The following is a 27607-nucleotide window of genomic DNA, read 5'->3' on the forward strand; positions in this document are numbered from 1 at the left end:
TCAACACTTTCAAAAGATTCATCCAGGAGCCATTGTCTTCTCCCAAAGAAAAATTCAGAGAAACTTTACACAGCTTGCTAAAGCTTAGTCTCCATGTGATTCAGTATTTAATCTTTGTGTTGGTTGGAATTGTTGTGTTGGTGTGTTTTCACCTTACTGGAAAACATGATAAGAAACTGAGCTGCTTAAATGCCTCTCGCTCTTTCACAGGGCAGCATGCTTGCCCTTCTGGGCTGCTGGGCCACTTAAGCACATAAGAAAGGTGGGGAAAGACCATAACTGTTATAAAACACATCTCATCTCAGCATTCATTCTTTTGCATTGTAAGACAAAGCACAGTGGAAGTTGCCCTGTGGCACAATGTTAACTTTTCATAGTTCTATTCACAGAGGTCTTACAGAAAGTGTATTTAGCAAAATTGAACATTAACAAAAAAGTTAAATCCTTTGTAAGAATTGCAGAAAAGATTCAAAACTAAGTAGTAACTTTCCTGGGGGGCAGGGAAAAGAAAAGTAGTTGGTAGTTTAATTTACATCATATGTATGATTCATTTAACAATGTTTTCTCCATTATAATTAAAATCTCACCATAAATAACCTATGCAGTTAGGATTAAATATATCCTGTCCAGAGGTTTGTTTGATTTTTAAATCTTCTGTTGATTTTCTTTTGATTAGTGAATAATACAAAAGACCAAAAGGCTGAATATTTGATCATTTATGTAATCACAGCACACTTTTGAAGCCAGAAGGAAAGCACAACATTTGAAACACTACTGGAAAATATGACACTTTCTTCCCAAAGCTTCAGGACTCTTTCTGAAAACATTCCTTTGTATAGGAAACTTAAGATCATTATCATAAACTGATGTTTAAGCGATGGGGAAAGCAAAATCTAAAGGCTATTCCAGCAAGTTTCCTTAGCACACATTTCCTGTTTATATAGATTATCATAAGGCTTTATGGAGCTTTAAAATCCTAGAACTTCTCAAGGACAAAACATCTTTGGCAGCAACACAATGCCCAGTCCATAATGGCTTTCCCAGATGTGTTTCTAAGATGAGGCACAGAGATTTGGGATGATGCTTCACGTACTCTAAATTACTAATGGAGACCCAAGTATTATCTGGGGATATGACAAGATGGACAAGCGTTCAGACTCTGGAGCCAGATTGCCTGGCTTCGAGCCCTGGTTCTGCCAATTGCCCAGTGTGTATCCTTGGACAAGTTCCTTAAACTCGCAGTACATCCGTAATCGTATCTGTTAAATTGAACTAGTGACTATACTCACCACAGGGATTGGTGTGAGGATTAAATGAGTTAACACATGTAAAGCCCTTAGAACAATGTCTGGCACACTGAAAAACTTATTTTTTAAGTCAGTTATTATTACATAGGTGCTGATTTAGATGTAGTATCTATTTTTTAATTACCCACACAAAAATTTTTCACAGAAACCAAGAACAAAAGCGGCATAAAATTATTTATTTGACATGCAGTTTAATGTGGTTTTGAAAAACTTAGCACATATTTCCTGTTTCATGTTTATGTTTTGAACATTTCAGAGTATTTCAAGTCATGAGAATTCTCTGATATGTTCATTATTCATTGCTACCTAGTGGTAATTAAACTATAGATTATTGTATAATCAATTATTTCTTTCATAATAACTGGAAATCTAAAAGTCATAAATCAACTAATTTCAATGCATGTGCTTTTAATTTGATCATTATCACATATTACTTTTATACATGTGGATGTAATAAAAAAATCAAGAAAGCCATTCTTAAAAACATATGTTATTAAAATTTTGCAATATGGTTAGTGTCTTATGTTGAAAACCACAGTCTAACATCAGGCATCTTTGGCAGTAACTTTCATTGCCAACAAGACACTTCTAGTTAAAGAGAAATCTTTTTGCCCGTATGTAATTTCCAGTAGAAAAAGTGCAGTACTGAATATTACTGAAGTTAATTGATACAGACGGTATGCCACTGCTTTCTGGAACTGTCAGGAAAATTATGTTTCATTTCTTTAGCCTCACATCTTAGATTTACTCTAAAACAAATCTAGAAGTGCCACTGTTTTCATAAATGCAAATCAACCCTCCTAATTTCTGCTCAGCTGTTTTATCACAGAATAAAATAATTTATTCTTCAGCATTAATCCAAGGTTATTTGGCTCACTTCTGAATTTAAGAAGCAAAATAAAGAAATTAAGAGAAAGCATGGAACCAAATTAACAATAATTATTATATAGATTTAGGGGTTTCAAATAGTTCTAAGGGTAAAATCAATTCCAGAGCAATCTAAGGTATATTGGTAGAGGTCCAAATTTGTAAATAGAGTACAGAAAACATAAGATGACTTTTTAGATAGGAATAAGAATCTACTTCCTACAGAAGCTATTTCTAAGAAACTCTATATTATAGTATGGTATTTAAAGTAAGAAAATACCCATTTTGATTATTTTACTCTAGGAGAAACCATCTTGTTCTTTAAAACAACTTCAAATCTGTTGATTTCAGGTGTAAAGAATTTAAGTGGACCTTTGAGACAGTCAGGAAAATTCCTAAATATATTGATCTTAGTCATTTTCAGTAATGAAACTTCTTCACTCTGAAAAACACTTCTTAGCTTAGGGTTCAACATCTAGTCAATAAGGTAAGATATAATACTCACATTTACTCATTCGTTCTTTAAGCTGTTATTGGGTGGATTGATGTTGATAGTATCAGGTACTATTCTCTGTGCTGTAAACTCATTATCTCATTTAATCCCACACCTCACTCAGTGGAGAAGGTGGATTAACACCTCCTCCACAGTGACTTAATCTATCTCATGAGATGGAGAAGGTATTATTATTATGTAAAAATATACAAATAAGGAATGTATATAGTGTACAAATGAGGAGACTGAAGCAGTGAGGTGAGTTATGAAAGGTCACTTGCCCCAAGTGGAAGAGTCTTCAGTAGCATGCGACCTGACTCTAATCCCACATCTTCTAACTGCACTGTGCTGAGCACACAAGGCGTAAGGTAGTAAATCGTCCCAATTTGCCTGGGACACAAGGATTTCAGTGATAAAACAGGGAATTAACTGTATCATATAAAAGATGTAAATAGCAGTTATTTTTACTTTGCCGTAAGATATAAAAGAATCTTTATGTCAATGCCAAAGTACAATAAAATATGGAAATGATCCATTTTTATAAAACTATTTTTTTCTACATAGTGAACAATTGTAATAAGAAGGGGGAAGCAGATAACCACGCCCAAAAGGGAAAGAACGTAAAGGTATACCAACATTTTTGAGCGACAACTATTGCCAGACTCTGTGTCAATTATACGTTTTTTCATCTACTCCTCTGAAAAATCACATATAGTATGTAATATCCTCATTTTATAGATGCAGAAACTGAAAGAGCTAAAATAACTTGCCCAAGATCATGCAGGTAGCATAGCTAGAATTGGAATTGTTTTTTTCCTCAAAACCATATATTTTATACTACAAGTAATTTAGGATTAAAGTCTATTGATTTGCCATTCTGTTATTTCAGTAACTCTGCTCTATGCCTAGAATTATCCTTAGAAAACATCTTTATTTGTGTGTTCCTTCTGGCATTCCAGTCAAAAAAAATTAAGTTGAGTACCTCCTCTGTGCCTCACTCTGTGCTATATGTAGCTAGTGAACGTACAGAGAAGAATTAAGCACCAGTCCTGACCTCAGCAGCATTTTAGAGTAGAAGGCAGACACCTTTGTAGTTAGTATCAATGCCATACCTAATAAGTGTTATACAATTGTTTAAGATGTAAATGGAAGAAAAAGTAAACCATCAAAGTCATCCTAAAACAAAAAGTGATTCACGGGAAAGTTGACCGTGGAGATGGTATTTAAGTTCTTTTTTTTATTTGTAAGTATATGATTTTACCAAATGAAGACAGTGAGAAGGCAGTCTTCCAAAGAGAAGAGGAAGGTCCAAGTAAAGTCGTACTTAGGGAATTCTGAGTCCCCTAGAGAATTTGAAAAACAGGAGGTGGGGAACTGGGGCTGTAAAAGATGACATGGAAACAAAGGTAGAGGAAAGATTGTGAAGGAATGTAATTGCCAAGCAGTTTAGACCTTAATCCTGAAGAAAACAATACAATATGTAAAGCAGTCTTTAAAGGAGGGATGAGACATTAGTCCTTTATAGTAATTGTTTACTTATTTCTATTCCCCTTTCCACTATACACTCCATGAGAGCAGGATCTTGTATTGATTGGGGATGTTTCTTCAGAAACCAGAAGAGTACTTGATGCATAGTAGGCATTTAAATATGTATATCTGCTGTATCACTGAATGTTTAAAATAATGATTATACAAGCATTAACAGGTACAACCAGTAAACGATTATTGTAATACGTCAAGAGAAAACAAAGGCAGAATGTGGACAGTGATAATAGGTTTTGTATAGAATCAGCACCACTTAACAACTTATGGACTAATAAGGGTTTGATTAAGTGGGAAATCCAGTATTACAATAGGGTTTCAAACCTGGGTAATTAGATGGATGGTGGTGTCTTAACCAAAACAGAAATAGAGGAGGAAAAGAAGTTTCAAGGGAAATCTTTTTAAGTTTGTATTTGAATTCACTGAGAATAAGATTCATTTGGGACATGATCTGATAATCATCAGGCAACAGTGTTAAGAGGAAAACAATCCTCCAATTTTACTTCTTGTGAATAAAAATAATTATTTAATATATAAATTTGTTCAAATTTGTGTCATCCATATCTCTTGAATGCCTTAGAGGGATAAGAAAACTATTTCATTTATTATGAAATCCATTTGAGATTATAATTATAATTCACTATCAGTACAGCAGAAACAGGGAGTAGAAATAAATTAAATAACTGGCTCAAAAAGTCCTGAATTACAACTTGGGAGGAAGAAAATACAGGCAACCTGTCAATTCAAATTATTGCCATAAATTTCGTTACCTATTAGACAAAATATAGACGTGTTATAACATTAAATAAACTAGATTGATTTAAATCTGTGATAGAGTTTGGGGGTTGTTGAGATTTGTTTGGGTTCTTGATATGACTGACTACACGTTAGAAATTGCCAAACTGATAAAAACACTACATCCAGCACAAACTCATTACTTACGTGAAAATGTTGAATCTGTAATCTCCTTTCAGAGTCTTCTCTGAGGCCAAAAAAAGGTGGGCACTGTTTCACTCACAAAATATTTTCCCCAGAATTTCCCTGGAACATTTAAAGAATACCTCTCTTTTGTTTCCTTTAACAACACAAGAATAGCCTTATCATTATCTGTTTTCTCAATACCTATATCAAAATCATCGTAAGTATTGAGAAGCTGCAAATTTGAAAAAGATTCATTTGTTAATAGTCTATAAAAGTCTCAGTTAAAGAAAATTTTTGTTCTCTATAACAGAAAAAGATGATATGGCATTTTGTGATTCATTGCATTCAGAATATAAGTGATTTCTTATCGAATCTTGATTCTAATGCAGTTTAAAATATCCATAACAATATCTGGGCTATTCATGAAGGAAAACCAAAGAACTTCACTTTTCGTGTGACTTGTAAAAGTATTTCTGAAGATCTCTTCAACTGATGAGGCTTCTAAGAAAGATCTGGGGATTTTGAGACTTGACTAACATTTAAGAATCCTGGAGCTTGTCCACTGACTCCAGTACAATGCAAATACTAGGCTAATCCTGTGACATGAGGCACTTAGGGTAACTGGCTAAAACTGTAAAAATGGAAATAAGCTGAAATATTTTGAAAATATAAAAAAAAGAGAATCACATCCAAATGTATTTTCTAAGAGCAAAAGTACAATATATAATTTTTACATATTTAAAAATAACACAGAAAAAGCACTGTTACCAATGGACTTCTCACACCTAACCACATATTTGAAGAATATCACCCTAACTTTCATAATTTCCCTCATACCTATCTACTTTCTTGATTATAAAATGTAATCATGGACTGTAAGCTTGTAATCTTCACAGTGTATCTAACTTCCCTGTAGAAAACCACTAGGAAACAAATTACAGGTTAGATACCAGCGATATTCCAAAAAAAATAACTCCTTAGTTTAATAACACTTGCTTTCAAATGATGCTACTGAACAAAATACAAAAGACTCAGAGCTCAGGCGTGAAACTTTTAATTTACAGGTAACTGGGGGAGTCTTCCTTTGACTCTTTACTATCTTTAATGAGAAGATGAAACTTCTCACTGATGAATTTTAAGATTGTATAAAGTATCTCCCAAAGAGATACAGATAGCACTAATTTCAAAGTACTTTGTATTCACATAGATTAGAATCTTGCTGAAGTACTTCAGTGTTACTCTCTTAGGAATTGTGAAACTGATGAGAAAAATCAACTTGTTTCTATGAAGCACCTACTCTGCTCAGCTCTATGGGAGATGACCTTGAGAAACCCAGTGAATGGGGATACAAAGCATCTGTGGGAAGATGAGGGAAAAAAACAACCTAATACAAAACCAGGCACACATTTCATAATGCAGACAATAGATGTGATGGGAGTGCAATCATAGGAAATGGCTGTGGGAGACTTTCGTGGAGGAGGTGCAGTGTATAAATTCTAGGGAGATGTGAGTGTGATTAGGGAAAGAAGCTAGTTGTGAGATAATCCTGGCAGGGGAATACCAAAAGGAAAGGCAGAAGGAGACAGGATTGAATAAGTATAGGTGATAATGACAGTTGATGAGGCAGTAGATGATAAGGTTAGTTAGGAGAGAAGAGGTCCATCACTGGAGAGGATTGCCTAACAGCATGGGCCTCACAGTTCTTATCTATAAATCATGTCTGAGAGGCACCTTTGGCATAAAGGTTAAGAGCTTAAACTCTGAGACAGACTGCTTGATATGGCCACTTAGTAGCCATTTGATTTGGGGCGAGTAGTTTGATTTACTATGCCTCAATTTCTCTATCTGTGTAACAGGGATAATAATAGTATTCCTAGGGAATGTCAGGGTTTTTTTTTAATATATTTTTATTTATTTTAAAATATATTTTTAGAAAACTAGATTTGTTTCTCTGACAGCAATGGTCAAGATAGATTGAAAAGGTGTGATTATGAAAGAACCTGGGCAGTCATCGTAATAACCCAAATTTTCCCCTTAACATCCATAATCCATTATCATTCAAACTGGAAGAGTGGACTCATAATTTTTAGTTTTCCCTACCTTGCTAACCAAGCATTTGCATCAAGCTCCTGTCTGCAAGCTCTCTGAAACCCATGGCCAAATAAAAGATTTCATGACAAACTTCCAGATTTAAAACCCGGATCTTCTAGATCCCTGCCTACAGTAGTGCTGACAGTTCCTTAGACCTCAATATTTTCTGATATAGTTTTTTCTTATCTGTATTTGGGTGAAATTAATGACTTTTAGGAACATTATAGAAATCTGCCAAAATGGAAAACTTCTTTGGGTTCTAATTCTATGCATGATAAATTGGGAACTTTATTGCTACATTTAACCTTTACCACATCTTTCTTTAAAATACAGATTCAAATGTAAAATCTAGCATTTGCAGACATTGTACTAATTTGTTCCAGTCACCCTTTGTAACCCTCAAGGCTTTGGGCTCATAAAAGGGACATGAATTACAATATGAGATCTAATATTTCCATCACTGGTACACATAATTTCTTTCCAGATCTTCTTTGTGCTCATGAGGAAAAACTCTGTGCACAGTGCAGATTGAATTGCTAAAAATTCCAATGAGAAGCGAGAAATATAGAAGTAAAAAGTAAATATGTCATACATGTTTATTTCAGGTAAATATCATTTTCCCTCCCTAAAATGACTTTATCTTTTAAACTCGGGCAATTGAGCAGAACAAATAGATTCTTTTCTTTGAAACAAATCAGTTACTTATGTCAAATATTCTATCTAATAGAGGTGTATTGGGAACTGTAACAATTGCAAATAGATATGATAAAAAAGAAATAAATGATGTTCAGTTTCTGATTTTAGCTTCTGCACTAGACTATGAAATCAGAAGTTACTTATTTTTCATGTACTGCCATCATTGTTCTGTTGATCTAATCTATGTCCAATAAAGAGATGATCAAGAACTACTACAGGTCCCACCAACTTTGTAGCATTCATCAATCTACTGACGTTTTTCTACTTAAAAGCCCTTAAAAGTAGACTATGACTGATGGTTTATAATTTCTTAAAGAGGATTCATGAATTTCTCCTTTCTGCTTTGCCTTAGGAATATTTCAGAAATGCCCGGTCTAATGTAATTCAGCCATAATAACTGCATCACTGGAGAAGTACCACAACTGCCAAAGCAGCTACAGTAAATGCTTAAACCCTGACTTTAGCTTGTTGATTGCCTTTTAAGGAAAAGCTCAGGACAAAAAGAACATAATCTGAACAAGTGATTGCAGGGCTTTAGAAAAGGAAGTGCTTAATTACTTAGTAATTCATATTGTAATTCATGTTCTTTTTATGAACTCAAAGGAAATAATGCTATAAAGAAACGGAGAAATGTGTATGTTTAATGTGTTTATAGAAGCGTGTTGGAAAATGAAGTTCCTATTAATAAAATACAAATAATTTAGCTGCCACAGCTGGAAATCTCTAACTGCAGCACATATTTCTGTAATTGCTGTAATTCTTATGTGTTCTCTTGCTCTCTTTGCAGGCAGACCAGTAATGATTGTGGTGGAATATATGGAGAATGGATCCCTGGACTCCTTTTTACGGGTGAGGTGTTCTTTTCTGATGGCATTTAAATAAGCTATTCTGAGTTCTATATTTAAAACATTTATCATAAATTAATTTTTGCATAATGTTATTCATGGATTTTTCCATGAAGAATAGCAGGATTTTCTCTAGGGTGTGTTTCTCTGATACTGTGATACATTAGAGTGTTACTAAGAGGATGGGGGGAATATATACACATGAGAATATAATTGATTTCTCCTATAAATTCACTTGCCATATTAATATATACATATTTCAAATGATGTTATAAAGAAAGAGATTAAATGAAATTCAGTAGCTTCACATAGCCTGTGTGAAGCAACTGAGTTTCATTTTGCTTTATCACATTTAACTATTTAGTAGGATATTTTATGCATTATCTATAATCTGAACCCTTTAAATTGATGTATATTTACCAATAATGACTCAAGTTCATATCAGAAAATGGATTTTATCAGCTTTGTCCTTCTTAAGTTCGTTGGCTGACTATTTAGAAAACAAAAAGAGAAAGAATGAAACTGGCTGAGATTCGTTTTAGAACAAAAATTTTTAAAGCACTCTTTTTAAGTGACTTATCCTTGAAAGTACGGTATATACAAAAATCATTTGTTTTATATAGTGGTACAGAATAACACAGCTGAGAAGTTACCATGAAGTTATAATTCAAAATGTGTTTATAATATTTTTAACATTTAAAAAGCCGATGTATGCTACAAAAATATTCATTGATATTGGAAAAAACAGAAATATTAGAAAAGTCACTAGAGTATTTTGCATCCCCAGCAGAGGTCACATATGTGCATGTCACTGTATTCCTTAATATATATTTACCTACAGAGACATAGCCAATTTTCTTACTTATAAAATGACTGGACTTTTGCTATTTGAAATGTGTTATATGTTTTTCTTCATTTTTTATGGGAATAAACAATCTCAAGCATTCTTTCTTCACTTCATTTTTTGCTCAGTGTTATTTGGACAAGTTCTGTGTGCATCTTACCTCTCTCCCTTGATCTCATTTTCGTTTATTTTTCTTGATCCCATGCCCTCTTCTTCCATCTGCTCTCAATATTAGCAGTGATAATATATTTATACTGTGTCTGGACTTGATGTCCAGATTCAATGCCAGAAGCTGAATTCAGCAAAATTGTCGAGTTATTATCGAGCAGTACTCTTCACAGAATGCATACCCTCAACCAAGTATGCTCTTTAAGGCAAAATGAAATTCATAGGTGTTTAGGGACGTGAACTATTTGTTCTTTTCTGTAGCCATTCTCAGAATGTTATTTTATAGCTTGTATCCATTTCTCCTGTAAATGTGCTAAATTACTTTAGGATAATTTTTTAGGACCACCTATAGTACTTGAAATGCATATATACTTATGCCCTCCCATTATGTTTATCCAGAAACTAATTTTTATCAGATACATATCAAAATGACTTATTATCTAATGGCGCTTCAGATAGGATTTTTTATCTACTATATCCTAGAGCTGAATATAATGGCAAATAATGTAACAAGACACTCATTTAAATTGCTGCTGAAAAATGGGTCAAATGACTGCCACGAGCAAATTAGGAGAGAAATGTTAGCTTCAGATATACTTTTTATCCTGCTGAATCATCGATCAATTAAAACATGTTATAAAGAAAAGATAATATAAGTAAAATATTTACTTAAAAACATCCTACTACATGTTTATAAGTGGTATGTTTCATGATCTAAGATTTAAAAACTAATATTTTTCAGCTCTTATGCACCACGTAGGTTAGACACAATACAATCTGGGAAAGAATAAATGTTCAAATAATGGTGGCTACCACTACTAATACTATGAGAATCTTAACATATATTATCTCAGTTCGTCTTGGCTCTGCCACTTACTGGCTGTGTGACCTTGTGACTTGAGCAAGTGACTAACTTCTCTGTGCCTCTGTTTATTCATCTATAAAGTGGGAATATTAACTGTATCCACCTCATACAATTGTTATAAGGATTGAGTTGATTATTGTAAAGCATATAGAATAATGGCTGACACATTGTAAAGGGTGGAGCGAGGATTGAAACTCAAGTCTCTGAACGCAAAAGCCATGTTCTCATACACTTTGAATTCTATCTTTTTATTAAATTACTTATGACTTCTTATAAGTCCACTACCATCTTCCCATGGGGTCTTGGGTCCCCTCCTCACATAGAATTTCTATTAAAATAAAAATCATATGAATGGGATAAAAAAACATAGGGCCAATACTCCCTTTTTACTCTTCTATAGGATTCTTACTTTCTTTGTAATCATATCTCTTATATCCCAGAAGCTCAAAGTGCTTTATAAACTTTAGGTCAATAGCAGATATTCAACTCCCCACGGCAAGCAGAAATAAAATATATAAATATATATATCCCACAAATTCTTAAAAGCGAAGTCATTTTTCAAACTACTGCTTCAGAATTTGATAATCGCAGCTTCTGTTAGCAGAGAGGAGGAAGTGGCTAAGTGCACGGCACAGTAGGGGAGCCATCCATGGCTCATTAATAGCGTTCTGTGCTTACTGGAGCTGGAAAAGATTTCCCTTGGTCTCCCACACTACTTGAAAATCACTTCAATTCACTGTTCTATATGACAGAGTGGTAGCAAACGAAGTACAAGATTACAATCAAGTGCCAGCAGCAGTGGCTGGCTGGCTGTGATATTGCACCAAATTCGTAAATCTACTGTTTGGATCCTTGCGGACATTCCTCCAGATATATATTAGCAGGGAGAGTGTGGCGTGGTTAAGTAAGTATGTGTGTGTGTAAGTGTGTATGTGTGTGTATATGTGCACGTACGTGTGGAAAAAGGGAGTGGGTAGGTACATAAATATGTATGTGTTTTAAATTTTAAAATAAAATGCAACCTGACTTAGCAAGCGGAGCATCAGCCTAACTGCCCAGAAGATATGACCTCACTGATGTGCAGGTTTTCCTAACTTTTCCAAGGAAGTACACTAGTGTGAATGAATGCAATCTTGACCATTATCCCTGTACAGTCTCTCTCCATCTATACATATGGATTTCATAAACACTTTTTGTGGCGGCACTTACCTGGCATCTGCTTATCCCTAAATCTTTGGACCTCCATTTTTATAATATTAACTAGCAATCCAAATAAAAATAGTTATAAATTACTTTAAAAATTTGAGATATCATGTGTCAAGCACAAACAATTTATTCCTTTATTTTATAACATTTGTTGAATGTGGATTTGTTTATTATATCACAAAACTCAGTTATACAAAAATACAACACCACTGGTTTCAGTTCAAGAGGGTATATTGTGTTCAGCATCCTGCTCCCATCTCAAAACCTTTTTTTTTTTTTTTTTTTTTGCGGTACGTGGGCCTCTCACTGTTGTGGCCTCTCCTGTTGCGGAGCACAGGCTCCAGACGCGCAGGCTCAGCGGCCATGGCTCATGGGCCCAGCCGCCCTGCGGCATGTGGGATCTTCCCAGACCGGGGCACGAACCCGTGTCCCCTGCATCGGCAGGCGGACTCCCAACCACTGCGCCACCAGGGAAGGGAAGCCCTCTAAACCTTTGACATAAGAGAAAAAGATATACGTGCATTACTTATAAAGCACAATCACATAAGCAAGTGAGAAAGTGTCATCCAGAAATAATAACAAGAAATACATTGGAGAAATTAATAAAGACAAAAAGCAAACAGAATCAGATTGTGTAAGGAAACTGCCAACAGAATCAGATTGAGTAAGGAAACCATAGCCAAAAACACACTCAGGAAAGGATGTTTGAGAGCAAGAGGAATATGTGGAAGGTAGTGCTACCAACTGAAATAAAGATACAGAGGAGGAAAAGGATGGGCTGGTCATTGGAAGAAGATGGTGAGTTTAATTGGGGTCTTGTTACCTTTGAGATACCTATGGAACATGCGGTGAAAGTGTCCAGACAAAATTAGAAAGATATATCTGAAACACAACAGGAAAATTTGACTAAAGTTAAAGATTTGGGAGTCAGTAGAATAAAAGTGGTTATTAAACCCAAACCATGATATTTTCCAGGAAGAAATGTTAGACAAAGGAAAGGAGTTGAACAAGGTTGGAACTCTGTGGCATACCAACCTGAAGAAGCGGCACGGATGGCATCTCCATCCATGAGAGGTGAAAAGACAAGCAAGGGGGGAGAGGAGGCCATGGCATCCCAAACCTAAGAGAATAGAGCGTTTCAGGCAGGAGCAAACAAGCAATTGTATTAAATGCAGCAGAGAAATTCTGGAAGACAGAGACTATGACATCTATATGATATCTATGACTAAGGCAGAGACTAGACATCTATGGCATTTGACACTTAAGTGGCCCTCCAAGATCTCAACAAGAGCAGTTTTAATGGGTGGGGCCCAGGCAGAAGCCAGACTGTAGAGGGCAAAATGAGACTAAAATATAAATAGAATTGGCAGGTGGAGACGAATTTTTAGGGGAAAAGCGGGTGAGATGGCAAGGCAAGAGATAAATCAGATGCTAGTAGACCAAAAGAAAAATCAAGGGCATTTTTAAAGATAGAAAATAATTTAGACAATTTATACACTGAGGGCTAGGAAATCAAAGAAAATACTGTTAAACTGGTAAGGCAAAATATCTCAGGAGATGGGAAGGTACAAAATCAAGGACCCTGGTGAAGGATTAACTTTGAGTAGCAGAAGCCTCCACATTTTCCAAGACTTGAAGGAGCTGTGTGTTGTGGATCTAGAAGGATTTATGAGGAACATGCATTAAATTTAAGAAAATGATACCTCATGCTATTGTATTTCTATGCAAAGTAGGAAGAAAGTTTATGTGGGAGTTTGAGGACAAATCTTCATTGAAGGTGAATGCTTAGAGTAATTGCTGAAGTTAAAAAGATAAATTGCTGATGAGAACAAAAAACAACAAAAAAAACAGGACCATCAGAATCAGGTTCTACTCCAAGAACACAGAGTTTTCAGGACCCCTGCAAGGGTAACCAGCTAAAAATCTTTACCAAGGCTTTTAATGATATGCAATGTAAGTGGCCAGGGAGAGGATCTTCTGGACTGCTGGCCCAATGATTTGTATTCGTTACAGGCACTCTTCCTCCACTCCTGCCAGTCCCCATCTTTGGTCCTAGAGAAAACAAAATGATTAACTAGTTCTGCTGACTTCCAGGTGATGCTAGAGAACGTGAGTGTTTTGGCAGTGGTGTGCATACTTCTGTGATTTCCTAGAGGAACAACTGACCGCTCCTCTCCCCTCCGCAATGTAAGGCTGGAGATAAAAGAGGCTTTTGTTTGTAGAACAGGTACAATAGAACAAGAGTACTACAGGGGAATTGGGATGGTAGTTCAAGTAAGCAACCAGCGAAGCCAGGTTAGACAAAGGAGGCAATAAAGAGGCCATTAGGCCGTTATGGACTGGAAGTCTTTATTAGGTAGAAGAGCAAGTACAGCTGTGTATGAAGGTGGGAGAGCTAAGGAAAAGAACATGGCCAGAAAGTAAGATATTGGCAGTGGTTTGTTAGAGCCAGATCATACCAGCTTGTAAGAGATGATGATTAAATAGTCAGAAATTTGGGGAGCTGGTTGTTAAATAGGTAGTCGCTTGAAATTGGCCACGATGGGAGTATTTACACCACAGAAATTGGCAAATGCTACACATCAGAACTTGTTTGCTTTATTTTTCTTCAGAGAGTCAGTTTACCAACACCTTAGATCGACATTTAAGATTTCTGAAGTGAGGTAATTTCGGGGATGACAATTTCCATGTGTGGAGTCAGTAGCTAAAGTAAAAACAAAGATGAGTATCTTTAACTAACTAATGTAGCTAACATTTATGTGTGCTCTGAGTCAGGCATTATTCCAATCCCATGCCTTAAGCATGGTAAGCACTAGGTAAGCACCTAGTGCCTACAACCACATTGTGAGGTAGGTGTTACTATTATCCCCTCTTTACCAATGAGGAAACTGATGCAAAGCAAATTAGGTAACTGGCCCAGTGTTAAATGGCTGATAAATCATTCATCATTCATTTATTTTTTGCACAAATATGTGTTGACAAACTATAGTAGGCCAGGCACTATTCTGGAGCTTGGAATACAGAAGCAATCAAAATAGAAATTAAAAATCTAGTGGGAAGAGAAATAAAGAATTCAACAAAATATGTGGTACATCAGATAGTAGAGAAGAATAAAACGGGAGAAGTAGAAGTGGAAGTGAGATTGGGTTTCGATATTGAGTAGACAGGGAAGGTCTCACTGAAAAGTGGCATGTGAGTAAAGATGGGAAGCAGGTGAGGGAACAAACCAAGTGGGTACAAGGGGGAAAAGAATCCAGAGAGTAAAAACAGAAAGTGCCAGTGCCCTGAGGTGGGAGCATTTTACACCTGTAGAACAGCAAAATAAGTCTTTATGCTCAATGACTATATGCTTGTTTTTCCTAGGTCAGTGCTAAGTCATGCCTATTATCTCTTCATAATTATTAATAATGACCCTTTTACTCTGCAGTAGGGATGATAAAATATAGCAGTCACCCTATCATTATGGCTAGAATGGAGTATGCAAGGGGAAGGACAGTAGGAGCTGAAGTCAGAGAGTGGATGGAGGCAGAAAGGGGATCAAATCTTAGAGGGAAATGGTCCTCAACCTTGGCTGCATATTATAATCGTTCAATTTAGAGAGCTTTTAACAATCCCAGGTTCCAGACTGCACCCCAGATGAATTAAAGCAGAATTTCTTGGGCTGGGACACATGCATCAATATTTATTAAAAGTTCCCTCATTTGAGTCCAATATGCATCCAGGTTGGAAAACCACTGAGATAGGATCTTGTAGGCCACTGAAATGACTTTGAATTTTCTCTGGGTAAGACAGAAAGCCATTGTAGGGTTTGGAGGAGAGGCACAACATAATCTGATTATGTTTTAAAAGGATTGCTCTGGTTGTTGTATTGAGAAGAGGCTATAGTGAGGTACAGATGGATGCAGGGCAATCAGGAGGCTTTTGCAATAATCCAGGTAAGGAGATGATGGTGGCTTAGATTAGGATAGTTGCAGTTGAGCTGATGGAAAATGGTAGATTCTGTGATGTATTTTGAACATAGAGCCAATGGGATTTGCTGGGGGTTTGGATAAAGCATTTAAGCAAAAGAGAATATTCAAGGATGCCTGGCATCCACAAAACAAGGTCAAGAATAGGCAATAACTACTTCCTGTAGTCATTGTGACTTTATTGTAGTGAATAGCTAATATACCTAAAACTCCTAGATAATGTCTGGCACATATTAAGGTCTCCATAATGTTATCTATTATTATTATAATATATTTCAGAAGATGTCACTAAGAGGTTTTTTTTCCGGTACGCAGGCCTCTCACTGTTGTGGCCTCTCCCGTTGCGGAGCACAGGCTCCGGACGCGCAGGCTCAGCGGCCATGGCTCACGGGCCTAGCCGCTCCGCCGCAGCATGTGGGATCCTCCCGGACCAGGGCACGAACCCGTGTCCCCTGCATCGGCAGGCGGACTCTCAACTACTGCGCCACCAGGGAAGCCCTCACTAAGAGTTTTAAAATTGTTTTTCTGTTACTTCTTGGTCTGTTTCTTCTAGTGGCTAAAAATATTCTTAATTTTCACCATTAAAAAATATCTGGATATACCTCACAAATATGAGTATTTAAATAATACATATAAGTGCATTTCAGCATTTCAAAAGCAATGTGTGTCATTTGAAGATTTTCCTTGAACGAATGCAAAGCAAATATTAATTTAAAAAATTAAAGGGATCTTTTAAATATTTATGTACTCAAATTATAAATCTAGTAAAGATGGCATTTTACCTTATGCTAGTTATATATTAATAATGAGAGCTGTGTTTTATTAGCACACTTTTCTTGTAAATTGTGTTTTGTGGAGTTATGTTTGGGCTGGGGTATAAGAGCACAATTAATCCACATCACGTGCATTTTATATTAAACAGTGGGAAAAAAGTGAATTACATTTATCCACCAATATCTGTTTTTAAACCATAAAAGTCACAGTTGAATTACATCCCTTTAATTACATGTTTTTCAGAAGAAAATATGTGAAACTTCATGTCAATGAATGTTATTACTATCACGCCTGTGCCGGCTTAATGCCAAAGACTATTCTAAAAATAATGTGACAATAAACATCCAAATATATGAAAGCATAGTGTACTTGGAACAAAGCATATGAATGGCTGAACTTTTTATGCTTAAATTAGGAGTTAGAGCATCAATTTACAATAGCCTTTAAACATTTTAGTACTGTAAATGTGTGTTGTGTCATTTGTAGCACCTCGTACCATGAAATTGTATTTTCTAATATTCCTATTCATTCTAGTTTTTCATACAAGGTTTTACATTGAAATTTTTAAATTGGTATGTAATTTATAACTATAGTGATATATAGAGAAGTTCCGTGCATTTTCCTGAAATCCTCTGTAGTCGTTCCTAACCCCTCATTTGGACCATACAGGAGATTTTAGATTTACAAAACTAGATTTAGATTTAGATTTAGATTTAGGTTTTAGGTTTAGACTCAAAACTTGTGGTTCTCAACCATGGCTAGAAATCAGTTGCCATCCTCCTGAGATTTTACAAAATACACATGCATACCCAAGCAGATATATTTTGTGAAAACTTTCCCAGTAATTCCGATGCACTGTAATGATGCTTCATCAGGATCTTGGCACTCTGTGACCCCCTGCCCCAGATGCCAAACAAAAAAAGTTTAAATTTTCTTGACTTTATTTAAGTGCAGCACACAGTAGCTATTGTAGTTTATCTTTATATAAACCTAAGCAAAAAAAAAAAAAAAAATCAAACTCAGTAGAAAGCTTTGTAAGTTAAAGCTATATTATATGTTCATATTCATTTTAAGGTCTTAAAATATAATTCAAAATCCAATTTCCATGTTTCACAAGTCCATATTCACTTTTCTTCCCAGATTTTTTAGGTGTATTAGAATGACATTTTTAGTGCCCTAATGATTGAAATTTCTGATTCCACTCCTGGTGACCTCTCCCTTCTATAAATAAAAATATAACTCTGCCTAGCTTAAGTCCAAATCCATGATTCTACAAAAGAATAAAGCCTTGAAGGATTTAATAAATATTCTATGAGAAATTATAATAAGATTTTCAACTGTGGAGGCCACAAGAACCAAGACTTGAGTAAAAAGGAGATACTGACTCTTATTTGTTCAGTGATTATTTTAAAACCAGAATGATCAAATGATCTGGTCTTTTCAAACCTATATATAACCTTAGCTGTTTCTTTTTCTAATTCAGGAACATTTTTAAAAGTCATAGCATGGTCAACTCTCTGATTTAGAAACATAAAAACTGAATTTTAACTTTAAGCTTAAGTTGTAGAAGTAATCCTCCAGGGCCTGTTTTCTGCAAAGTCACTTATAAATCAATGGTTGAGAACTCAGAATGCATTTTCCCATAAATATTTCTTTTAGAGCTTCTGCTTAAGTCCCTAGGCAGAGCCATAAAAGCCTCTTTAACACAGACTACAGCTAAAGGATGTAACTTTCAATATGGGAGGGGGCCTGTAGTTTCCTTCAAAAAAAGAAAGTGTGTTTTCCTCCCCCTCTACATGCCTTGTCTTGGGCAAAAAAATTTTAAATGCCATTTTTCTGTGGCATCCACCCCTTTCTTCATATCCTCTTCCCAGGTCCTCAGATATTCAACTTTTATTGTTTTTAATTCCATGTGGTAACACACCTTCCCTAGGCTTCTCCTCTCATCCCCAGGGTAGGCCTTTTTCCACTACATAGAATCACCTGTAACATGGACCTTCACCCCACCCTAATCTAAGCTGCCATTCTCTCATTGCCACAGATCTCAGCTGGATATAAAGTTAGACTAATTCATACTAATATGTGATTCACAAATACTATTTTAATTCCCCTAGATAAGTTTGCATTTTTTACATGAACTTGTGAATCCAATTTTTTTTTTCATTTTACTTTATTCTGGTAATTATACTTGACAGGAGCTCTACTCTCTTGACAAATTTTTAAGTGTACAATATAGTATTGTTCACTATAGGTACAGTGTTGTACAGCAGCTCTCTAGAGCTTATTCATCTTGCTTAACTAAAACTTTATGCCCATTGATGAGTAACTCCCCGTATCCCCCCGCACCTCCCCCCAGCCCCTGGCAACCATCATTCCACCCTTTTATCTCTAGTCTCACATCCTATTCTGATTCAGTTTTTTGGTGTTTAATTCACCCCTACAACATGTTATTTCTTGTCTAATATGCTTTGCTTTTATGGTTCCCTCTTCCAGGAATGCCCTTCTAGTCTTTTGCCACCTAAGTTTTTCATGATAAGCATCATATCTTCTGGAGGTCCTTGCTGAAACCCCAAGTTCATTCTTTCAGCAAAGATCATGTCTTTGTATTGAATACTATACTTTATTCTGTCTTTGAAGGTCTTTGAAGGATTTTAAGCAAATGATTGGAAGGGTGATATTTGTATTTTCAAAACATTGAATATATTTGTTTTAAAAATAAAAGAACGTTGTGAGACTTCCTTGGTGGTCCAGTGGTAAAGAATCCGCCTTCCAATGCAGGGGACACAGGTTTGATCCCTGGTCAGGGAACTAAAAGCCCACATGCCGTGGGGCAACTGAGCCCACACGCCACAACTACTGAGCTTATGCGCCTCAACTACAGAGCCTGTGTGCCGCAAACTACAGAGCCCACACGCTGTGGAGCCCACGCACCACAGCTACAGAGCCCATGCACTAGAGAAGAGAAAACCCACACGCCACAACTAGAGAGAAGCCCGCGCACTGCAACGAAGAGACCGCGAGCCGCAACTAAGACCTGATGCAGCCAAAAATAAATTAAATAAATAAATCCTTAAAAATAAAAAACGTTGTTAGACAATAATGTGATGACTTCAGGACAACATAGCACATTTGCACTAAGCACAGACCAAGTACTTGAGCTCACCCTAGGATGAATGTACACTGAGAGGCTTAAAGTGTCCATGGGGCACAACCCACAAGGTAGGGTTTTGAAAACCATCATCCAGAGCTTTCATTACTGTGGAGACAATGTGACATGCCAGTGACTGCTCAGATCTGGGAGATGTTGTGCTCCAGGGCCTGAGAGGAGGTTGTGTGGAACTCTGTCAGAAGTAGCAGATTTTTTTTTTTTTTTTTTGTCCTTTGCGGTACGCAGGCCTCCCACTGCTGTGGCCTCTCCCGTCGCGGAGCACAGGCTCCGGACGCGCAGGCTCAGCGGCCATGGCTCACGGGGCCAGCTGCTCCGCGGCACACGGGATCCCCCCGGACCGGGGCACGAACCCGCGTCCCCTGCATCGGCAGGCGGACTCCCAACCACTGCGCCACCAGGGAAGCCAATAGCAGATATTATTATGTGCACCTTTCAGAAACCACCTTCCGATCAGGCTCACCCTCTCTGTCACTTAGAGGTTAAGCTCCATGTTTCTTAACAGTCGGTCTGAGAACGCAAAGAAAAAGAAGAATGAAGACAAACTGAATTCCAGCTACTAAGCTCTGAGGTGCAGTGTGTAAATATGCCACATTCGCTCTCTCTTATTTGAATCTGCCTTCCTGGGAAAAAAAAAATGTCATTAAAAAATGCATAGTTTCTTTTTGATTAATCTCTAGAAGACAGCCCAAAGATATTAAATCTCAGCACTCTCACATTTTTCTCCTCTCCTCATAAACAATTCAATTCAACTTGAATTAATATTTATTGAGTGCTGACACAAGGCATGGCAGTATAGTGGATGCTGTGACAGAACGGCTACATAAAAGGAAGAAAACCAGCATCCTACCTTAAAAAAAAAACAAACACATGCTTTTTTATACAAGGCAATAGGAATAATGTAGTAATAGCAACCAGTGCACTATAAGATAGTATCAAAGGTTATTTAATTCAGTCACTATTTATTAACCATCCACCATATTCAAGAAAACCAATATATCCTAAACTACACTTGAGGAGGCTTATGTTAACAAGGGCTAGAAAAAGGAATATAGAATTTGTTTGAAGGAGAGAGTTGCATCACTTGTAGAGAAACAGATTTTTGCCATACCTCATGTATGAATAAGTGGGGTTATTCCTTTCAGCCAGTCATGGATAAATAGATCCTCATTTGTTGGTTTATCTAGATTGTTCTTTGTTTATTTTGGTTTAATGGTCTAAGAGCTCTTTCATACCTTGCTTTATTAAGCTAAATTATGCTGCCTAAACTAGCCCAGACTGGGTCATTATGGCACACTTGGGACCAACAATTTCCCAGCTAACTCCAATTAGTAATACAAGCTCTGGAATTAGACTACCTGGATTCAAGTCCTGACTTCACCATCTACTAGGTTATTAAATCTGCTTCTCCTTAAGTTAGACCATCTATAAGATGGAGACAGTAACTACCCTTATATCAGAGTTGTTTCAAGGATTAAATGAGATAATACCTCTAATGAACTTATAACTGCATTTCGTGTATAGTGTTTAAGGAATGTTAGATATTTTTTCCCTATAAGACTGTGGCAACAATTGAGGTTTATGAGTTCCCAAAAGAATATACAACTATTTTGGGAGATTCTCTTTAATCGAGCACACATTTTATAAACAGCAGATAGATAAATTGTCACAGGTTGGGTTCCCTGTGAAGAAGATTCTTAAAAGAATATTTGCATGGGCTTCCCTGGTGGCGCAGTGGTTGAGAGTCCGCCTGCCGGTGCAGGGGACGCGTGTTCGTGCCCTGGTCCGGGAGGGTCCCACATGCCGCGGAGCGGCTGGGCCCGTGGGTCATGGCCGCTGGGCCTGTGCGTCCGGAGCCTGTGCTCCGCAACGGGAGAGGCCACAGCGGTGAGGGGCCCGCGTACTGCAAAAAAAAAAAAAAAAAAAAAACTCCTAAGAATATTTGCATGAAGGAACTTTATTGGGGAGAACTCTCAGGGTCAACTCCCTTATTCCTGTGGTTTCCGGAAATTTGGAAGCTGATAGTTCTTAGCTGAGCCCCTTTCTGGAGAATGGTTTTGGCTAGAGAAAGCCATCTCACCCAAAGTCATGACACCTTTACAGGGGTAGCCTGCACCCAATAATTAATTGATGTGGGAATATAAGGGCCCAGACCCTTTTCCTCAATTTAGACCAACTCTGAAGAGTTACTCCCGATCCAGAACATTCCATGGGATATTCCAAGGCCTTTGTTGTGAATGCACTACTATTCTTTAACTTCTGTTGCTGCCCAATCCTGATGTTCATCCTGAGACTGTGTAATCAAGGATCAACATTTAACAATATCAATGAGTTTTACTGCTTCACCAAGTACATTCTTATATAAAACTATTTTTGTTCTTGTTGTTCATGTAGCAGAGAAGAATATGAGAATACTAGTATAGGTTAATTTGGTGCTATTACCTTGATTTGTGTTAAGACTCCTGAACTTTTACCCACCAGAGTTTTGTACCACTAGTGGAAATATCAACAAAGTGAGAAAAAGGCAGATGCATGTCTTAGTTCTCTTATAAAAAGTAGTTTTGACCTTATGGACCCCTGAAAAGACCTTGGCCATGTGAATTAGAAATAAATATACTATGTTGTATAGACCCATCATAGAAAATGGAGAAAGTAGTTTATATTCTTTTCAAACACCAAAATCTCATTTTTTCATGGTGCCATGTGTCGTTATTAGAACCATGATTGCTATGTTGCTGTTATGAAAGCAATTAATTCATATCTCTTCAAATGTTGGTGATAATGATAGTTAAAATAATTTTAAAATAACTTGCATAAAATAGAAAAAGAGGGAGCACTTCCAAACTCATTCTGTAAGGCCAGCATTACCCTAATAACAAAGCCATCCAAGGACACTACAGGAGGTAAAACAAAAAACAACATTGTAAAAAGGAATTATACCTCACAACCAAGTGGGATTTACCTCAGTATGCAAGACTGGTTTAACTTTCCAAAATCAGTTGTTACCCATCATATCAAATGGCTAAAAAAGAAAAATCACATGATCAGAACAATAGGTGAAGAAAAAGCATTTGACACAATCCAATGCCAACTCATGATAAAAACTCTCAGTAAAGTAGGAATAGAGAAGAATGTCCTAAACTTGATAAAGGCTATGTAACAAAAAACCTGCAGCTAACGTCATACTAATGGTGAAAAACTTAAAGCTGTCCCACTAAGATCAGGAACAAGCAAGGGTGTACACTCTCATTACTTCTTTTCAGTATCGTACTGGAGGTACTACCTAATGCAGTAAGACAAGAAGTTGGGATGGGGGGGGTGTTGGAATATAGTCGTTATTTGCAGATGGCGTGTCATCTATGTAGAAAATCTGAAAGAATTGACCAAAAAGCCTAGACTAATAAGCAATTAAAACAAGGTTGTAGGATACAAGGTTAATATACAAAAGTCATTTGCTTTCTTACATACCAGTAATGAGCAAGTGGAATTTGAGATTAAAAACAATACCATTTACATTAGCACCCCACTAATGAAATACTTAGGTGTAAATCTAACAAAGTATGTCTAAGATCTAAATGAGGAAAACTACAAAACTGTTATGAAATCAAAGAAGAACTAAATAAATGGAGAAATATTCCATGTTTGTGGATAGGAAGACTCAATATTATTAAGATGTAGTTCTTCCCAAGTTGATCTACAATTTCAATAAAATCCCAATAAAAATCCCAGTAAGTTGGGGCTTCCCTGGTGGCGCAGTGGTTGAGAGTCCTCCTGCCGATGCATGGGACATGGGTTCGTGACCTGGTCCAGGAAGATCCCACATGCCGCGGAGCAGCTAGGCCCGTGAGCCATGGCCGCTGAGCCTGCGCGTCCGGAGCCTGTGCTCCGCAACAGGGAGAGGCCACAACAGTGAGAGGCCTGCATACCGCAAAAAAAAAAAAAAAAAAAATCCCAGTAAGTTATTTTATGATATTAACCAACTGATTCTAAAGTTTAGAGACAGAAGACCCAGAATGGCTAACACAGTACTGAAGAAGATCAAAGTTGGGGACTGACACAACTTCAAGACTTATTATAAAGCTATAGTAATCAAGACAGTGTGGTACAGGTGAAAGAATAGACAGATGGATCAATAGAACAGAATAGAGAGGCTATGATGAACATAGTCAACTGGTCTTTGACATAGGAGCAAAAGTAATACCATGGAGAAAAAATAGTCTTTTCAACAAATGGCACTGGAACAGCTGGACATCCACATGCAAAAAAAAAAAAAAAAAAGAATCTAGACACAGAGCCTTACACCCTTCACAAAAATTAACTCAAAATAAATCACAAATCTAAATGTGAATCACAAAATCATTAAACTCCTAGAAGATAACATAGGAGAAAACCTAGACAACGTTGGATATGGCAATGACTTTTTAGATACAACACCAAAGACACAATGCAAGAAAGGAATAATTGATAAGCTGGACTTCATTAAAACTTCAAACTTCTATTCTGTAAAAGACAACGTCAAGAGAATGAGGAGGCACAGACTGGGGAAACTATTTTCAAAAGACACATCTAATAAAAGACTGTTACCCAAAATATACAAAAACTATTAAATCAACAGCCCAATTAAAAAATGTGTCAAACTACTAGGTATAAAATAAATAAGTTACAAGGGTATAATGTACAACACAGGAAACATAGTCAATATTTATAACAACTTTGTATGTGTAGTCTATAAAAATACTGAATTACTACATTGTATACCTGAAACTAATATAATATTTTAAATCAACCATACTTCAGTTTTTTTAAAAGCAAGCTGAAAGGAAATAAAAGACAATAGAAAGAAAAAAGGCCAAACACCTTAACAGAAACCTCACAATAGAAAATATACAGTTAGCAAATAAGGACGTGAAGATTCTCCACGTCATATGTCATCAGGGAGATGAAAATTAAAATGAGATACCACTTTGCTCTTATCAGAATGGCCAAAATCAGTAACACTGACAACACCAAATGTTGGTGAAGATGTGGAACAACAGGAACTCTCCTTCATTGCTGGTGGGAATGCAAAATGGTACAGCCACGTTGGAAGACAGTTAGGCAGTTTCTTACAAACTAAACATACTCTTACCATATGATCCAGCTATTGCCCTCCTTGGTATTTAGCCAAAGGAATAAAAAACTTATGTCCACATAAAAGCCTGCAGCTATATAAACTGCTATAAACAGTCTATAAACAGAGATGTTTACAGCAGCTTTATTTATAATTGCCAAAACTTTGAAGCAACCAGGATGTCCTTCAGTAAGTATATGGGTAAATAAACTGTACATAAAGACAATGGAATATTATTCACCACTAAAAATAATGAGCTCTCAAGCCATGAAAAGACATGGAGGAATCTTAAATGCATATAACTAAGTGAAAGAAGCCAATCTGAAAAGGCTGCATACTGCTTCCAACCATATGACATTCTGGAAAAGACAAAACTATGAGACCATGAAAAAATAAGCGGTTGCCAGGGGAGGGGGGTGGCAGGTGTGATAAACAGGTGGAACACAGAGGCTTTTTAGAGCAGTGAAAGTACTATGTTATTGATATATGATACTATACATAAACAGTATGTGATAATGCAATGGTGAGTACATGTTATGATACATTTGTCCAAACCCAAAAATGTACAACACCAAGAATGAATCCTAATGTTCAAACCATGGACTTCAGGTGATTATGATTTGTCATTGCAGATTCACCAATTGTAACAAATGTACCATTCCAGTGAAGGATGTTGATAATCGTGTGGGGAGGCTGTGCATGTGGAGGGGGGGCGGAAGGTATATGGGAAATCTCTGTACCTTCCTCTTAATTTTGCTTTGAACCTAAAAGTGTTCCAAAAAATAGTCTTTTTTTTAAATAAATAACTTGGTGCTTTGTGCCACGCTCAGAACAAGATAGGAAGTTAAATTTCAACCTGGTGTTAAGTAATTATTTCTCTTTATAATGTAAGAGTTTCTGTTGCCAACTGATTTTTCAGGAAAGTGAGTGGAGAATTTTCTGATTAATATTAAAATGACAAAAACTACATATGATTATAAGTTTTTATTAAATAATGACTATTACTAAAATAAATGATGGGCTGTGCTATGTGTTTTGTATGTGATTCTCACTACAATTCTGAGTTAGATTATACTATTCTCATTGTAGAGATAAGGAAACCGAGGCACTCTTTAGTGTTCAGATCATCCATTAACATTTCCTACTATACAGAAATTCTGCCTTGACAAAAACTGTTGATACCAGACAACTTCACTTACTAATACGTAAAAGAACTATCTCTTTAAAATTAGTGTAATCCTTTCTAGTCCAAAAGAATTTATGCTTTCAAAGGCTTTGAGATTCCTAATAGAGGAGAGGTAGGTAGGGTACATGACAGAAGAGGCAGATTTCATCTAATTGTGCACTGTCTAAGAAGATGGATGGGAAACATAAAGAGCTAATAACACCAAAGATTTTCTTTGCTAGGTTATCTTTTATACATTAATTATACAGAAGAGCCTGCTTAAATGGATACTCTTGCTGTAGAATGTTTCTTTTAAGAGAGTGTTCTTTTCCTTACTCTGCACTTGAGTTGGGAGATATTATCAGAGAGCTATCGGGGACGTATGTTGATAAAGTAAGATGAAGTTTATTCTGTTTGTAATATAAGTTTATTTATTTAACTGACTGATGAATCATCATTGTACAGGAGACCATGTCACTGTGATAGGGTCAAATTGTCACTGTGTTTAAGCTACTCTATAGTTTTAAATCATATATCCATGAAATCTGCTTTAACTTTGCAAATTTTGAGATACTCTTATGTATGCCTCTATCACACTGTATAAGGTAATATAGTCCTCTAGTCTCTTAATAGATATTAATTTTTAATATCATTCATAAATAAATGTTACCTGATGTGTGAAACCGACTTGAGAATCTCATGTTTCTCAATAACCCCATTAATGACAACAATCTCCAAATAACTAAGTAGAACAATATGCATTATTTTTCAAACTTAAATTATTTTTATATTCATTTTCTCTACATTTGTACTGTTGTACTATTTGTATCTGGTCTTGTTGGTGCACACATCTTGTGTGAATGACAACTGGATTTTTTTTACTTTTTTAAAAAAAATATTATTTTTATTTAGAAAACAAATTTGTGGTTACCAATGGGGAGAGTGTAGGGGCGAGGGACAAATTAAGGGCATGGGATTAATATATACAGATTAGTATTTATAAAATAGATAAGGATATACTGTATACCCATCATCTTGCAATAACCTATACTGGAGTATAATTTGCAAAAAATACTAAATCACTATGCTGTACACCTGAAACTAACACAATATTGTAAATCAATTATACTTCAGCTAAAAATATTTTTTTAAATCAAGGTGAGAGGCATAAATAGTCAAGGGATTAATTACTACATACCAGTGCTGTGCTTGGCTTGTTATTCATATTTCTTTTAATTTTCCCGCTGGGAACTATAATAAAATAGTCCTGTTTTCGGTCAATTGCCAACACCTTTCTTTATATTTGCTCTATATTGTTTTCCCTGGGTATCCGCGGGGGATTGGTTCCAAGACCTGCCTCAGATACAAAAACATGCAGATGCTCAAGTTCCATAGCCAGCCCTGTGTATCCGTGGATTCTGCATCCTCAGATACAACCAACCCAGGACTGTAAACATAGTACTGTACACTATCTGCCGGCTGGTGGAACCCACAGGTGAGGAAGGCCAACTGTGTATTTATTGAAAAAACTCCAGGTATAAGTGGACCTTCACAGTTCAAACCCATGTTGTTTCAGAGT

The 27607-nt window shown here is 36.4% G+C and overlaps 1 protein-coding gene across 1 annotated transcript in view; it reads left to right on the top strand.

Moving 5' to 3' along the window:
• The window catches only part of LOC111178990 (ephrin type-A receptor 6), a 201620-nt gene that overhangs the window by 168317 nt on the left and 5696 nt on the right, over positions 1–27607 (top strand). The window contains 1 exon segment of the mRNA XM_089909884.1: positions 8705–8766. Coding sequence (XP_089766010.1) covers positions 8705–8766 — 62 coding nt within the window.

This window comes from Delphinapterus leucas, chromosome 4 (assembly GCF_059928025.1).
Source record: "Delphinapterus leucas isolate spDelLeu-1000000601 "Yukka" chromosome 4, BTC_Dleu_Yukka2, whole genome shotgun sequence".
Taxonomy (NCBI): domain Eukaryota; kingdom Metazoa; phylum Chordata; class Mammalia; order Artiodactyla; family Monodontidae; genus Delphinapterus; species Delphinapterus leucas.